An 18,239-nucleotide genomic window follows, 5' to 3' on the forward strand; every position below is an offset into this window, starting at 1 on the left:
GACCCTCTGAACCGAAGGCCAGTACGCTGACCATTCAGCCAACGAGTCGGACTCTGTATACAGTGTAGAACTCCGTAGCGAAGCACGGGTACATCAGCTAGTTTTAAATATATAGATTTTGATTTTTGTTTCTAAGTCCATATAAACTCCGAGCCACGAGAAAATGGGCAAACAGAATTTAATGAAAATCAGTATGTAAAGTCGGGGAATAAGGAACTAGAATCTAGACTGTAAATAATTTTATTCACCCTGGTAGAAGAGGTAGTTTAGGGGAAGGTGCCTAAAATTGAATTTTTAATTACCTTTGTTATTGGTCCTATCAAAAAGTACGACATACCAAAAATTATAGAGAATACGATTTCTGATCATTTATGTCTTATTCAGTTTTACCATACTATTATAAGAATGGTGGTGGTGGTGATTATTGTTTTAAGAGGAAGTACAACTATTCTACCATCCTCTATATAACACTCATCAGAGAGAGAGAGAAAAATGGAGGGGGTCTGACACTTCGAAGAATGAAGGTGTCGGCCTAAGGAAGACAAGCACCACGAAGAGTGTGAAAATGAAAGAGTCCCTAGGCCTCCATACGTAATACTGTCTGGGTCAGAAAAGGACAAAAGTTGATCAAGGAAGGTCGGATAGCAGTGTTCTCACTAGGACCTTTTTAATGGGCGCACCACCCTGCTGTTTTTACCGACCACCCAGCTAACATAACCCATAATGCGACATGTACTCTTAACCACTCCGTAGCGACACGTGAGCATGACAGACTCACATCCATGAAAATTCAAAATATCAACAAATTCCCAGAATATGAAACTGAAGCTGAATTTACTAACGATAATTCAATTAAAATTACACATTTTAAAGGATTTGAAATGCCATAGGGAGAAAATAAGGGTAAGCTAAATTATAAATGAATCCATAAGCTTTCAAATAAAATTTATAAACAAACAAAATACAGAAACCGTGAACATTGAAATGAATTTCATAAAGAGGAAAAATTGCAGGAACTATTAATCTTTCAAATAATGTTCATAAACAGAGACTAAAGAGGAACAGAATTTACACTTTTCATATTCTTCGAATCACCACCACCAGAAGAGGCTGCTAAATCGCCTTAATTTTCACTAATGGAAATCAAATCCCGAAATTTTTTTGCGAAGTCAGGGTTGTCCTTTCTCAGTTTGTTCCTATCCATTTGCACAAAACGCTGAATAAAGAAGGAAATAAAAGTACAAATTACAAAACAAATTTACCATATATTGAACGAAAATCTCGCTTATTTTCATAAATAGGAATAGTAAAAATACTGTGATGAAGAATAAATGTGAATTACTAGGGAAAAAGTAGGTATTCACGTACAGGAAACACATATCTACACATAACTGCAGTTTTGTCACCATCCCATGATGACACCTGAGTACACCAGACTTATATTATTTTATAGCCTGTTGCGACGCGTGAGCCTGTCAGACTCGCTAGGTGTTAGAAATATTTCCTTACCTTCAACGGCTGCTGTCAACCGGTGCGTTATATGCCACAACTGCACAACACCTGACTGTAGCGAATTTATGTAGATGTTTCTGATCGCCTAGAGGTGCAGGGCAGCCAACACTTGACATGAAATAAATCGTATGAATCTCATAGACTCACGTGTCGCGTTATGGGATAACCTAGATATGTGCTGGGTACATAATATTAATACATATTTGAGTCCTTAGGTGTTCCAAATTAAAATGTAAATAGGTAATACTGAAAAACTGTTTGTCTTATAAATCTTCGTTATTGTCAGCATAGTTGCATCAATTTCATCGAAGTTTCAACGTTTAACATGATTATCACGTAGTGTTGTGCACGAGCACTCTATTTCGCCCGACATCCTTAAACCGTATGGCACTCCACAGCAACCGAGTGTTAAGCCCCGGTGTTACACGATTGTGAACGAGCAGAACACTAGTCGTTCAAAATACTCCGTTATGTCTTGTTTGTGAAAACACTAAAATAGTTCAATTTTGATATGAATATTATCAATGCCCTGAGGGGACTAAATTCATATTTTATCATATTCATTTTTTACATAGTATTCCCCGCCTGGCTACTCATTCCTGCCACCCAGCTGACGAAAATTTCTGGGGAGAACACTGGATAGGATAGATGAAAATGAGGAACCTAGCATAAGTGAAAGCAATGCCAGGACTCGGCTAAGTGTCCCATGGTCGCGAGCTCACGCTCCCAAGTTCAGAGCCCCTGGGTAGGGCCACATTTAGTCTCTTCTTACGACAGACAGGGGATACCGTGGATGTTATTCTACTGCGCCCACCCACAGAGGGTGACTATAATGAGAGAATTCATGAATTTAGATTTAGACTTTTGTTGCTTAGTCCATATCAACGCTGAGCATTGCTGACGTGGAAATATTGTTGTTTTTTTTTTCTTTTTTTTTCTTTTGCTTTACGTCGCACCGACACAGATAGGGAAAAATTGTTCAGTCATGTTAACTGATGATAGATTTTGTCAGGATTGTCTTAAAGTGTAAAAATGCATGGTCATCTCTCGATATCGACAAGGAAAATTGTGAGGATGATTATCGAGAAATGATAAAAAATTGTGAAGAAATCATCACTTGAATGATAACACAAGAGGGAGTCATGAAAGAAAGGATGGCTCACTTTACATTAGATGCCCTAATATCACAGAGTCTGAAGAAAACTAAATGTGAAGGTCTATAATACAGAAAGCTCATAAAATTGTTCAACAATAACATACATTAACCATTGTTTGTTGTGATTTGCTTTGTGTCTTCAGCTGCCAGTCATCTTCGATAAATGGGATTACTTCTGTGTACTGATTATAATAGCCAGCCTGAATATTGGCAGGAAGTAGCTGGGGTGTTAGATAACTCTCTTCTTTAGCATGCCATTTCTCTGGTTCATAAATTTTCTGATAATACTGGTACGTAACACACTGGTTCATCAATGTTCCAGCTATTCGATCCCTACTCTGAGGCACTGATTGGAATGGGTAATGTGTACACTTAACGGAATAATGGCAGAAGAGTGTTAATGGCTGACTGCGGCCTGGTCATTCCAGTTCTGGAACTTGGGTCATTTGGGTTGGCAGCGTAGTACTGTTCGTTAGAATTTGTGCGGGTTTTTATTTGATCGAGCGTTTCATATGATAGCATTGCTTTTATTCGCGACATTCCTACCGACTTCTTTGTAATGACCTATGTTGACTTGCGTTGGGAAAACCACAAAGATGATCTTTTTGAGGATGTAAAAAGACAGCTGGAGAGTGAGCGTCTGCCATTATAATGAAAACTGCCCAACTTGATTCTGGCAGTGGGCTTACCATCATAATGAAAACCCCCCAACTTTATTGTGACTGATAACAGGCAAGACGGTCTGCCATTACACTGAAAATTCCCTAACCCAGTCTTCACATGAGAAAATACGTATGGTAAATTCCTAGTTGCATTTATGGGGTAACATTAAGAGCTGTGCATTTTAATACAATCTTACAGTGTGTACACTACTAGAATTCTGTTTACAGTGTAGAATTCCGTAGCGAAGCACGGGTACATCAGCTGGTCATTCCTAAACTCAAACAGCCACCTATCAAATCAGTTTGTAATTTCACAAATGTGTCTAATATAAACCGAAAATATACTTCCCCAAAGCTTGTGTGCAACACGTCAAACTGACTGCCTGTAAGTATCCGCATTATGTTAACCTTTGCTTTTTGCACTGGGACTACTATAGGAATTTTTCATTCATTTGGTATAACTCTTTCATGCAAACGGTAATCAAATGAGTATTGCCGATGTGGCACCCGTTGCCTTTAGTGTATTCCCAGAAATCTTATCCCAGCTGCTTTTCTAGCTTTCAACTTTTGTATTTTTTGGTTATGTCTTTATTATCGCAGGTAAATAAATTTCAGTAGATCCCCAGCTGTGTTAGTACCTCTTTCTGCTTGGGGATTTTAATGCTGGACTGAGGGCTGAAACTCGGTTCAATCAGCCTCGTGGGACCTAATTGAGGAATTGTTGTTTGTCAAAGGCAGTGAACCCAGTCAAGGAAGCCAAGCAGTACAACTGAGGATGTTGTCGCGCTTAAGATGTGGCACTGCGGTATCTGCAGACCATTTGGCTGTGCAGCGGTCATGTTGGCTGGCCAAGGCCTTATGGGCTGTTGCACTATGGCTTCAAATAACTTTTTACACTTTTCTGTTATGTGTAAAAATTTACAACTTAAGCATTTTTTGTATATGAGCATTATGGAACTGTGACCCTGGCACCAGTTTCTCATTGAGACATCACTGTTTGAATCCTTGGCACTGAGTTTAAGATTTTATACTTTATGCTTGAATTTTATTAAAACACACAAAAAAATCGATACAGTTGTTTATTTATAGGAAAGCAGAACAACATCTTTACAAATTGTTCATTTTTTTCTGAAATTTGTCTCGTTACACACAGCATGAACCCAGCCCGCCTGGTGGCCATGATCGTTAAGGCGCTGAAGTCTAAAAACGGTCTAACACCGAGGTTAGCCGGTTCGAGTCCCGTTGGTCGAAAAAATTTTCACCATCAGAATGTTGGCCGGCAGGGTAGGGGAGGTGGTGGTATACAATTTCTAATCACTAGATTGCGTGCCAAAAGCCTGGATTAAATTCCAAACCTCTCCGCAGTGCTCATATGGAGTGAGGGCATATGACGCTGTTGATGGTGATTCGTCCGTCGGATGGGGACGTTAAGCCTTGAGCAGACCCCTTGGTGCTATTCGACAGGAGTAGGCTATGTGCCGGCACCGGGTTTCACCCTCTCCCTACTATCATATATCACGTCATTCATTTCATCTCCCATTAACTCCTCTGATGAGGTTGACGTCAGGAAGGGCATCCGGTCATAAAAAACCGCCAAGACAAATTCATCTCACCTCATACCCGACCCCGTAGGGAAACGGGACAAGGGTTGGACAAACAAACACACAGCATGAACCCAAAAGACTAACATGTCCAATAATGATGTGTATTCAATGCCCCTTTAATTACTGTAGAGCCAAAAACTCAAGTGTCAGAATTTCACTTTGCATAAGTGGTTCTTTAACGTGCTAGTTAATTTACTGACATAGCTCTGTCACACTGATGTGGTCTTAATTGTCAACTAACTGCACTGGAATTTGATGCAATTTATGTATGCTCTAAGAGTTGAGCACTTATCGTACTGGGCTAAATGAAATCCCAGGACGGGTTCGGCACGCCAGGTGCAGGTCTTTCTATTTGACGCCTGTAGGCGACCTGCACGCCGTGATGAGGATGAAATGATGAGGAAGACAATACATACACTCAGCCCCCGGGCCATTGGAATTAGCCAATTAAGGTTAAAATCTCTGGTCCGGCCGGGAATCGAACCCGGGACCCTCTGAACAGAAGGCCAGTACGCTGACCGTTCAGCCAACGAGTCGATTCTACTAGCTTTTCTTTCTCTTTCAGTTTATCATCGGCATTTGTGTTTATTGTTTTCCCATCTTTTAAGATCTTATCAATTTCATTTTTCCATATTGTCATTATTCACTAGTTGTACCTTAATTATTAATTTTATATTAACAGGTGTCCTTGAATCCTGTGAGAATCTTGAAGCATGAAGCTGATGAGGAGAAGGCTGAGACTGCCAGATTGTCAAGTTTTATTGGTGCTGTGGCTATTGGTGATTTGGTGAAGAGTACTTTGGGACCAAAAGGCATGGATAAAATCCTGGTGTCTAGTGGGCGGAATGAAGGCCAAGTTGAAATCACAAATGATGGGGCTACAATATTGAAAGCTATAGGAGTGGATAATCCTGCTGCAAAGATTCTAGTGGACATGTCACGAGTACAGGATGATGAAGTTGGTGATGGTACTACATCAGTTACTGTTCTTGGTAAGTGTTGTATGATGTAATGGAGGCTGATTGATGAGTCTTGTTGCTTCAGAATTAATTGTCCTGAATACCGTATTTACTCGTGTATTAGAACCCCCTGGCTTTTCGAGACGAAGAAAATGAAAAAAATAAATCTCGCATATAAGACCCCCCCCCGACATAATTCGTCAGAGAAGATCGATTCCGCTTCGAAGCGGGTACAAGTCTTATTACAGCTCTGATGACATCGCACAAATTTGTGAATAGTTTCGTCCGTTCGACCTACGCAATGCAAACACGTCAAATCCATGCGATAAATCTGTGTTTCATAGTTCAGAAATATCCGCCTCCGTAGCGCAGGTCTACTGCAGCTCTGATGAAGTCGCACAGATAGGTGAATAGGCCTAGTTTCTTGTCCGACCCGCGCATTGCAAGCATGCATCAGTCATGTTATATGTCTGTGTATTTTAGTTAATAATGTCCACCGGCGTAATGGTTAGCACAATTAGTTGCTGTTCTCGGGAGTCTGACTTCGATTCACGGTACTGTACTGCCAGAGATTTACGAAGGAAAGTTGCTATGCGGTAAAAGCGGTACATGTAACTCCCCTCCACTAAAAAGAGCTGTACCACCTCGGGATGAGGAAACGAATTTACTTTAGTTGAGAAATATTCGCGCATTCGCAGTTATTGCTATTTATACAGTAGGCGAGATCATTAACAAAGTGGTCGTTTAATATCTCGTAACTCGGGTCAACATAGGTACACTTAAGAAAATGGAAATTGTAACACTATGAAGGCATTGGTCGTTAGTGTTGATTTTCAAGATATGGAACGATGCCATGTAGCTATGTAAACGATCAAAGTTTCAGACCCATTGGATTGTTGCTACAGGTCTCCCCACGTGATTGGTCACGGAGGAATCAACTCCAGTATACGGACTCTGGTGTAGCGTAGTTCACTTGCAGTCTGTGCAGTGAAGTGTTCCCCGTCAAACATGCCTCGACGACAGAGAAGAGTACGCTATCAACAACTGTCGCCGTTTGAGAGGGCTTGGATAATTGGGCTGTGTGAGGCTGGATTATCGCTAAGGTCTGTCGCTGCACGTGTTGGCCGACAAGCATCTATGGTACAATGTGTATGGCAGCAATGGTCAAATTAAGTTACCCACACTCGTAGACCTGGCACAGGCCCAGCGTGACAGACAACTGTGAGAGAGGATCGCCGCATCATTCGGATGGCCCGGATGGAACCCCATGCAACAGCAGCGCAAATTCGAGCAGCTGTGGCACGCTGCAGCTGGCTTACGTGCCCGTTTCCCTGCAGAAGGTGTTCCATTGACCCCACAACAGCGACGTGTAAGGTTGGCCTGGTGTCGAGAAAGATTGACGTGGGTCGACGAATGGCAGAGGGTCATCTTTAGTGATGAATCGCGCTTCTGTCTTGCCCGCAGTGATCGCTGGAATCGTGTGCGCCGATGTACCGGGGAGAGGGGCCGCCCAGATCTTATTGTCAAGAGGCACACAGGGCCAACACCAAGCATTATGGTCTGGGGAGCTATTGGCTTTAATGTGAAATCACAATTAGTGCTTGTTGAGGGCACTATGACTGCTTGACAGTACCTTGATAGGGTACTCAATCCAGTGGTTGTCCCTATGATGGCGAACATTGCTAATGGGATGTTTCAACAGGACAATGCCCGGGTTCACACTGCACGCATCTCCAGAGAAGCTCTCCACGACATCACAACCTTAGAATGGCCCGCCAGATTCCCGGCCTCAGTCCTATTGAGCATGTGTGGGACGTGATGGGTCAACAACTGGCCAACCGTCCTCAGCCACCCGCAACTCTGGAACAACTGACCCATGCAGTGCAGGAAGGATGGGCCACAATTCCTCAGGAAGCGATCCAGGGCCTTATTGACTCCATGCCTCGACGAATTCATCGATGTATTGCAGCTCGTGGTGGGCACATCCTGTATTGATTGTTGTCCAAACTTGCGGTCAGAGGGACCTGAAAGTGTAATCATCGAATCACAACTGAACACTCATCCTGTATGTTCAATTGCAGCAATGTAACACCACTCCTTCTGGGTGTTGCAATTTCCATTTTCTTCAGTGTATATATTTGGAGAGAAGTAAGTTTAAAAGGTGATAAAAGCGATCCAATTAAAACGATTGTTTTAGTCGCCAACGTACCTAACAAATAATAATAATTTTATGTCCCCACGTACTTTTAACGATTTTTGGAGACGCCAAACAAATCATACTAGGGTACCGGTGTGCGTTAATAAAAAGAAGAGACAACGAACGTACTAAATTAAACATTATGATAATAAAACGCATTACCGCCACACCTGTAGATATTCATAAATGCGGTATATTTTCCTGTTAATTATTTTTATTCTTTCCGTCGAGGAATTTTTGGCACCATCAGGGCGATAATATACCTAACCTAAACAATGTGATCTGTCTTATCTCATGGCCAACTGTTTATAAAATCCTGATGTGATAAATGTAGAGAACAAGCATGAAATGTAGTTAAAAATAGGGGTCTGTGTTTCAACAGCCGCAGTTATCAAAAGAATGTTTCCAGTTACTATGTATTACATTCACAACTCGTAACATACGCTAGTTATCAGCTGATGGTTTGGCACACAGAACACCGGTTTGACATGCCTTCTACAGACGGCTTTATTTGGAAGGAGTAGCTTCTGCTAAATATACACCAACTGGGAATATAAGAGACCATCTCCAGAAACCATTTGGGAATAGATTCGCACTGTTTAGACTTTATAGTCAGGAACGAAATGATTTTTAAAAGGTTCAGAACAATGGGACCTCGTATGCTCTCGATTGCAGTGCTTGGTTCAAAAAGAATGAAGCATGGCTGACGCGACTGACGAGATGGCAGTGAAGATGACGTCACTTGGAATTCCGACACACCAGTAGCAGGGCAGGGAAGTTCGCAGCGCAAGGCGGTAATTCAAATGAAAACAGTGATATGGTTTACTGTGTGGTAGGCCTACTGCTGAACTGACAGAAACAAATGATTGGTCATTAAGTTATTTTGTATCAATATTTAATTATGCGATAATACGATACCCTTATCCCTTTGTTCTACGGTGTCGAATATGAAGTGAGACGAATCTTCGTAGTGAGTTTTTACGGCCATATGCCCTTTCTGACGTCAACCTCACCAGAGGATTTAATGAGATGTAATGAATGACGTGATATGAGTAACTAAAACCGACTTTTATATGTACCGTAGGTCTAAAAGTTATGTTCAGTATTTATTGTCCTTTTATGTTTAGAAATACTGCCTTCCGACGAAAATAGTCAGTATAACTTAAATACATTCTAAGTTTGTTAAATAATAGTATAGAATGTTTACACGTACAATTTATAGCCTAGAAGTGATGTGTTCACTGCACAAAATTTTGAGGTTATCGCATATTGGACCCCCCTTTACTATTTTTGGCTGTAAAAGTGGAATAAAAAGGTGTCTATCGGTAATACGTGAGTAAATACAGTATTTTAAATATTTTTTCCTCACTAGGACTATACAAGACTCCACAGTTTCTAGCTGGATGTGCCTGCAGATTTTTAACATTTTTCTTACTGTGAACAGTGAGAATGTATGTTCATCTTGCATTAGAAATATAGATACTAAAATAAGCATAATGAAGCAAAAATAATAATAAAATAAAAATAATAAAGCAGAAACTGCAGTGTGTTTAACCGGAAGATTTTGCTTTACAACCTTTCCTTGAAAGTCATGCTTAAGTAAAACTGTTACAGGAAAGAACTGCAGTAAATGCTTAATGCATAAGAGTTACCTTAGAAAAAGTTGTAGGGCCTAGTTGTCAAAAATAATGTTACCCTTGTTTAATATACAGTAGTACCTAAAAACTATGTACGAGAGAGAATTATCGAATTGATTTTTCTAGTGACTTACCGTACTTCTCTGAATCCAAAGCGACCCTGAATGCAAGATGATCCAACCTTTTCCATCAAAAAATTAAATCAGACTTAAAAATTGCTTTGTAAAATCATATGAATGCCTTTCTTGTATAGTACACATTTTTAGACTATCTTTGTCTTCACGCCAACGCCAAACATTGGCTTTAGTAATGTCTTTATTTTTTGCAGCTGTACAATTATTCTTTATTTCCGCAGGTTTAATAACCATTAACTTAAAATTGGCGTCATAACATAGACGAAAACCCGTTGAAAATTTGCCGGCAATACCTGTTCCACTTTTACTCAGTATCGGGTACAACCGCAGCCGCTACACTCACGTCTCACTTGCCGGGCTTGGCCAACTTCAGTGGCTAGTGATGTATATGCCTGGTTCAAATGTGGACATTGAAAGTCAACGAACAAGTTTATTGCGCCGTAGTATGGCCATTTTGCCCTTGCGTTTTTCGTGCCTACCTCACAATTTAATCTCAGACTTCTTTAAAGCATCCTTATTGCAGGCCACTGAATGCATTTTTTGTACAGTACATATTTTTTAAGTTATCTTTGTCCTCGCACTAACGCCGAATATTGGCTTTCGTTAGGCTTATTCCGTATTTTCTTGTGGCTGCAAAATTATTCTTTATTTCCACATGTTTAATAACCATTAACTTAGAATTGGCATAATATTGACGAGAACCCATTGAAAATTTGCCAGCAATACCTGTTCCGCGTCCGCGTATCTTTACAATACGATGATCCATCACAAAAATATTCTTGCTGTCTATAAATCTTAATTTTACTAAGCATCAGGTACAGTATAACTCTGCCACTGAGTAGCCGTGGCCTTTCTGAGAATTTGAAGGCTCACATGTTTTAATGCCATTCTGGGGATTTGAGAAACTTTTTTGTAGAGGCTAATAGAATGTCATTCTCTCTTCACTATTTCCTGAGATTGTGATGTTACACAGAGGCACTGTACAACCGGTTGCTGTGGCTAGCGATGTATAATAAAGAAATGGACGTTGATTGTCAATGAGTTTTGTGTGTGCGCGCACAGCGGGAGGGAGGTGGTGGTGAAAAGAAGCACTATTATTATTATTATTATTATTATTATTATTATTATTATTATTATTATTATTTCGTATGGCAAAACAAGGATACATTATAAGTACATATAAATACATATTTCTTAAATAAGTATGTGATTACAAGTCAGCATTCAAAACTTAATGTCCAGACTTTTCAGCCAGTTCACTGCTTCTGTAGAGGCACTATGTAGAAGCACCATGATTGTTACCGTGGTAGCTGCCAGTGGTGTTCATTACTCTTAGGTAGCAAATTCAAGACATAATATTCACATAATATTCTGAGAAAAAGCCGTTGTCCTGGATTCGGAGAAATATGATACGTTGGCAAGAGGGGCTGATGACCTGGATGTTAAGCCCCTTTAAACAACAAGCAAGCAAGTTGGTAAGAATGAATTCTTGGACAACTGAGCGAGTGGCTGTGTGGTTTGGGCAGTGGCGGCGCGTGGATAAAACATCTGGGGGTTCACTACTTTGAAAAATAACGTGTCCAAATTTAATGTTACTTGATATTTACATAGATGTAAAGTAGTGACATTGTGTGACTAGAAAGGTGACTTTACTTTGATTGCATATGGTTGTTGCAGCTCGAATAAGTTACCAGAACTATGAGAAATGAAAGACAGAGAATATAAAGTGTAATTACCTTAAGTTGATCCAGTTTCGTCTAATGTTGAAGACGTTGCTGGCGTTGGTATAATAGCTGTCATCTGTGTGTACAGGAAATCGATCCTCCTTTCCTACCTGGCGGCAAATAAGTCCATTACCTTCTCATTAAAATCAACTAATTTATGGGTCATCTCCTTCTCGATGGACAACATAGGGAGAGCAGACAGTCTTTCTTCATCCATTGTACTCCTTAGGAATGTCTTAATCCGCTTTAAAGTGGAAAAACATCTTTCTGCTTCAGAAGTAGTCATGAGGACAATAATAATTAATTTCAAGTGTCATCACTTCTCCGAAAGGTTCCTTGATATTGTTCTCTATCAATAAAACAAGTCAGTCAGTTGCATTGTTCATTTTTTAAAATCACTTCTTGAGTAAATCACTTGCAGTTCGGTTTTCAGTGTATGTTTGTCAAGTAAATGATAGGATTGTATAATAGACGTAAGATTCTCCTCTGGAAAATTATTTTGGAAGGTTGGGAAGAATTGGTGATCAAAGAAGCTGGAGGCCAGTAAGTGGTTGGAGAAGTTGAACCTCTCTTTGCTCTGATTTATAATCACGTCACATACCTCCTTTGCCGCAATGTTCCTCGAGTAGTAACTATTTTTGCATCTTCTTTTTCCTCTGTTGTCTTCTTGTACATTTTCCTCCATGATGTCAACATTGTCCCTTACTTTTGAAATTGCCGTTTCAAAGGAGCTTACTGCACTTCGCACTGGTACAGGGTAGCAGAATGCTTTTGTACTTGGTTGTATAGAATGTCCACGTGATGCATAACCCTGTAAAAGAACCCTAACCAAAAAGTAAACGTTGGCTGTTGTTTTTTCAGATGCAGTCTATGTGCTTGGTTCATAGTAGCTGTTTGTCTGCTCGTGTCTTCAATTTTCTCCAAGCATTCCAGTATTGCTTCCTTATGCTCATGCAGTGTAAGAACACATCTTGATTTACAGTTCCATCTCTTAGCTGAGCCTTGTGGAACTCTTCTGCCCACAACCTCATCAAAAATAGCCACTCTCTGAGGCAAATGAGAAAAAATGCTGGAATCTCCCAATGGTGGCAAAGAACAATCGCATTTCTTTGCTGTGGCTAGCAGCCTGGGCCAGAATTAAATTCAATTGATGGGCGTAACAAAGCAAAAAGTAAGCAAATGGGTAGTCTTGCCTTACAATTATTTGTACTCTGGAGTGTCGGCCGCTCATAACATTGGCACCATCGTAACTTTGGGAGACTACTTTTTCTTTGTGCTCTCCAACTACTTCAGTGAGGACCCGTTTTATTCAATTGGCTAATGAGAAGGCGTCGTTTTCTGCTGGGTTTAAGAAAGTCCAGAACCTTTCAACAGGCTCCCCATTAGCTAATACATATCTAAGTACAATGCTAACTGACACTTTGAAGACACATCAGATGTTTCATCTGCTATCACGGAGACGAAATCTGCAGTAGCTACTTCAGCTAAAATTTTCACGTGACGTACTTGCAACATGCATTCCAGAATGTCATTTTGAATGTCCTTTGACGTACCCTTGGGGCCGATGACCTTCGATGTTAGGCCCCTTAAAACAACAAGCATCATCATCATGACGTACCCTTGAAGACTGTAGCACTGTTGAAATGACCCCTAACAACGGTATCCAGTGCCAAAGTAAAATTGAGTCCTTTGAATACGCCTGGATGGTTTGAATAGTGTTTCGTCATGACCTCTCAAAACAAGTTCAAATTCACCACAGAACTTCACGCAGTCAATCTTCGAGAACCCGTACCTATTTTTTCTCGCACTATCCTTATGTCTCTCAATATTCCTTCTGAAAGCGCTACTTCGCTGCTGCCTAATATCTGTTTTCCCCAGAACAGAAAAATCCAAACATGCACTCTTATGTGCAATAGATGCTTCGTGCTTTTTGTTCTTTTGTGTTAAATGGCTGAGATCTGATACCCCTGTTTTTATCCTATTTGTGTCCTTACCCTTACCAAAAAGCAAGCACGGGAAACAGAAAAGCCTATTAATGGTATCGCAACCACATAGCCAAGTATTCCTCTCGTAAATCTGTGGCTTAAATGTTCTACAAAAATCCTTACCTCTACTAGTTTGCTTCTGAATAATGTTCAGGGCTGGAAGAGGCCTGCCCAGCTGCTTTATTCTGCATTTTTCTTCTATACCAAGTGTTGGAAAGGTATTCTCTAGAAGAAACAGAGCGGTATTCATTTCCAGAGTGATGAATACACAACACGCATCAAGACACCGCCAAACACTGTGATAACGAATGTCAGATACAATAGAGCACTTCACTAAACACAGTCTTGAGTAGATATTCGCTACGGTACTGCTCCGGGGGTGGTTGAACTGATAGGTCAGAAATAAATACTACTTCAAGAACGTGTTAGGCAGCCTGTTGTTATTTATGTTCTTATACTGATGTATTTTGCTTTTATGAGCACTTCTTACTAATTAAAAGTTTACGATAATTACATACACATAGGCTATGTATGCCTATTGATGTTATACAAATCCTAGTTACCAAAATATTTTGATTTATTTCGGTTAATTACGTCTAAAACGCAAAATAGTGAAATTAAAATCCCTTTGAAACATACCATATACAGCAAATTTTAACCACGCGCTTTGAGACATTACATCGGCTAATTTCGGGCTTGCTCGATGTAGATCGTGTCGAGTGCTGCCAAGAGCTGGTCCTGTCACCAGCGATAGTTTCGCTTTATTCTCGGCTTACCTACCTTGCCTTACACGTCCCCGCGCTTAGCTCACCCTCCTTACGTCCCGCCGCGTGCCCACAGTCCAGAAATTGAACCTGTTTGTTGGTTCCGGAGAGCAACCGAGTGTTGATGTCAAAATTATCGCTCCAAGTGCAAATTTACAGATGTAATTAAAGAAATATGCACTTGATTAACCATTTTACAAAGAGTTATGTATTTCTAGGGGTTCACTGAACCTCTGAACATACAGAACGCGCCGCAATTGGGTTTGGGTCACGTAGCTGTCAGCTTGCATTTGGGAGATAGTGGGTTGAAACCCCACTGACAGCAGCATTGAATGTGATTTTCAGTGGTTTCCCATTTTCATACCAGACAAATGCTGGGGCTGTACCTTAATTAAGACCATAGTCTCTTCCTTCCTGCTCCTTGCCCTTTCCTATCCCATCATAGCCGTGCGGCCGCGAGACATATCTTCACAGTTGGTTCTGAAATCGGAGAAAATGTTGGTTGTTCTTACGTCACCGATGATATGAGCACGAAGATCTTGCTTCCTAGTGTATGTAGTGTGTATACTGTTGAGTGTTATGCCATCTTAGAAGCTCTGCAGTTTGCACTGGGTGACGAAAGAAACCATTTTCTTATGTATACCGACTCGCATTCTTCTCTGCAGTCTATTGAAACCTGTCTCTCACAACACCGACTGGTACAGCAGATTCATGACGTAGCCAGGTTAAGTGATGCTGGCACCAGAATCACTCGCGTGGCTTCCAATCCACGTTAGGATTGTGGGAAATGAACTTGCGGATGAACTGCAAACGAAGCTGTACTTTTACCTCTAAGACCAATGAATGTACCTGCTAAGGATATTTGCTCTCAGCTACGTTGAGCCATCTTGGCGTCCTGGGAACTGGAGTGGCTAGGTATCCGAACTCCCAACAAGCTGTGAGCAATTAAGAAGACAACCACTGTGTGGCGGTCCAGTTTCTGGCCTTCACGGAGAGAGGCCATAGTATTCTGTAGGCTGAGGATAGCTCATGGACGATCTGTGCACTCTTATCACCTAAAGAGGGAAGACCCCCCCCCAGTGTGTTCTTGTGGCGCCGACTTCACCGTGGCCCACATCCTCACAGAGTGCGCCGATCTCTCTGGCCTAGGACGGAGTCTCGGCCTGCAGGAAACACTCGAATGCATATTAGTCGATGACACGACTTCTGCTGATCTCGTCATCCGCTTTATGCGCGACAGTGGATTAATCAAGGGTATGTAAATTACAAGTGTACTGTTACTCAGGAAACGAATGTTACCTTTTGATTCATTAGTAAATTTTTGGCTTAATTCAATAATTTTTTTAAATTTTGTACTTAGTTTCCAAATTTCTTCGTTGAATAAATAATTTTGTTTTATTATAAATTTCTTTTCCACTTAATTTGTTCAGAGAGGATGATTACCTACTTATACCTCCTCTTAAAACAAAAATCACCACCACCACCACTTACAACACAAAGGGACAAACATAAATAACATGGGACATAAAATACACAATCCCTGAAAAAAACATTGTGTGGAAAATATAAGCGGTGTCTGGAAGTAAAACATGGTATTTGGCTGAGCGTCAGATGCGAACCTGTGTCCTTTAACCTTTTAATATAGCAATTATTTACAAAATTGTGATTCTTTTTTACCTAATTTTCTATTGTTAAAAGGGACTCTTTATTGCAAAACAGTGACAGTGGTAATAATGGAAGTAAATTTTGTAAACTTAACAATCAAATATAAGCTGCTGAAAAGTTCCTATTTTAAAATCCCCAGTATACTCGTGATATTTTTATGGGTTCTTCTTTTAACTTACATGTAAAATAAATTACAGAGAACTAAACAAGTAAGATAACATGACACTCAGTATTGTACAAGAAAGATATTGTTCATATGTTTGTGGCTGCGTGAAATGCCCTAAAACAAGGATCAACACAATGCTACATCGCACTCCTTACACATGTACCTGGATTCCCTTTGTGCCTTCTTCCCTCTAGCATCACGCACACAGAACTGTCGGACTCACTAAACTCAATGTCAGACTCTTCTTCACTCTCCATTTTCACCTAAAAGATGAAGTACACTTAGATAGCAATAAATACGGAAAGGGTGTGAAAATGAGCTGCCTGAGTCACCGATATCCACTACGGTTGAGTCAGAGACATCTTTTTTCAAAAATAGGAACCTGCGGTAATAGTTTTATAAAAATCTGGCAGAAATACTGAAAAGCAACAAGAAACGCGTATATTCATGCCTTTAAATTAGGTACCGATCAGTGAGTGACATTCCAGAGTATACTCAGGTTTTTATTTTATCTAAATACTAGCTGATGTACCCGTGCTTCGCTACGAGATTCTCAGAAAGACTGACTTGGTGGTTTTCCTAACTGAATTCAACATAGATCATTACAAAAACGTCAGTAGGAATGTAGCGATTGAAAGCAATGTTATCATATAAAATACTCGATCAAATGAAAAACCGCACACTTTCTCACTTTCAACGAACAGTACTACGGTGCCGATCTAAGAGTCCAAAGTTCCAGAGCTGGAATAACCAGGTCGCAGACTGCCGCGAACACCCCTTTGTCATTATTCCGTTAAATATGCACACTACTCATTCCAATCAGTGCCTCAGAGTAGGGATTGGATAGCTCGAATACTATGATGAACCAGTGTGTTACGTACCAGATATATCAGAAAATGTATGAACCAGAGGAATGGCATGCTAAAGAAGAAAGTTATCTTACTCCCCAGCTACTTCCCGCCAATATACAGGCAGGCTGTTACAGTCGGTACGACCAGGCGAGTTGCCCGTGTGGTTAGGGGCGCGCAGCTGTGAGCTTGCATCCGTGAGATAGTGGATTCGAACCCCACTGCCGGCAACCCTGAAGATGGTATGCTGTGGTTTCTCATTTTCACACCAGTCACACCAGGCTGTACCTTAAAGCCAAGGCCGCTTCCTTCACACCACTATTCATTTCCTATCCCATCGTCGCCATAAGACCTACCTGTGTCAGTGCGACGTCAAGCAAATTTAAAAAAACCTCGGTACGCTGCAGTAATCCTATCTATCGGGGATGAGAGGAAACAGAAGACAAAATGCACATCACAACAAACAATGGTCAATGTAATGTTATTGTTGATAAAGTTTATGAGCTTTCTATATTGCAGGCCTTCACATTAGTTTCCTTTCGACTCTGTGATAGGGTGTCTTACAAAATTATTTATATCGTAGACTGTAGTTCCTTATTCTCAGACTTTACTACCGATTTTCACTAAATTCTGTTTACCCATTTTCTCGTGACTCGGTGCTGATAGGGACTTAGTAACAAAAATCCAAATTCATGAATATCTCTGATTATTTGCGGTACGGTAACAATGTATAAGACATAAGTGATCGGAAATTTAATAACTTCTTACATAACTACTACTAACTTAAGACATAACTAAAGTTATGTTAGTTAGGTAGTATTTATCGATACGACCACTAATAACATAAATAACTTATTTGAGAATTACATTTCAGGCCTTCCCCTAAACTACCATTTCACTCAACGTAAATACAATAATTTGTAGCCTAGATTGCAGTGGTTCATCACCCGACATTACATACCGATTTTCATTAAATTCTCTTCAGCCGTTTTCTATTGATACGTGTACATACAGACATACAGGCAGGCAGACAGACAGAAATTACGGAAAAGTAAAAAATGCATTTCCTTGTTACTGTGGACATGACAGATACAGAAATATCATTCATTTCAAATTCTGAGCAATGCACAGGCAAAATACTTATTTTATATATAGATTACATTTCAGGCCTTCCCCTAAACTACCATTTCACTCAGTGCGAATAACATTATTGATAGCCTAGATTA

General features: G+C 40.4%; 1 protein-coding gene across 1 annotated transcript in view; it reads left to right on the forward strand.

Annotated features, from left to right (window-relative positions):
• Positions 1–18,239, forward strand: part of CCT2 (chaperonin containing TCP1 subunit 2) — a 181,603-nt gene that overhangs the window by 13,412 nt on the left and 149,952 nt on the right. The window contains exon 2 of the mRNA XM_067142714.2: positions 5,617–5,926. Coding sequence (XP_066998815.1) covers positions 5,617–5,926 — 310 coding nt within the window. The remainder of the gene's footprint in view (positions 1–5,616; positions 5,927–18,239) is intronic.

Source organism: Anabrus simplex, chromosome 3, assembly GCF_040414725.1.
Source record: "Anabrus simplex isolate iqAnaSimp1 chromosome 3, ASM4041472v1, whole genome shotgun sequence".
Taxonomy (NCBI): Eukaryota; Metazoa; Arthropoda; class Insecta; order Orthoptera; family Tettigoniidae; genus Anabrus; species Anabrus simplex.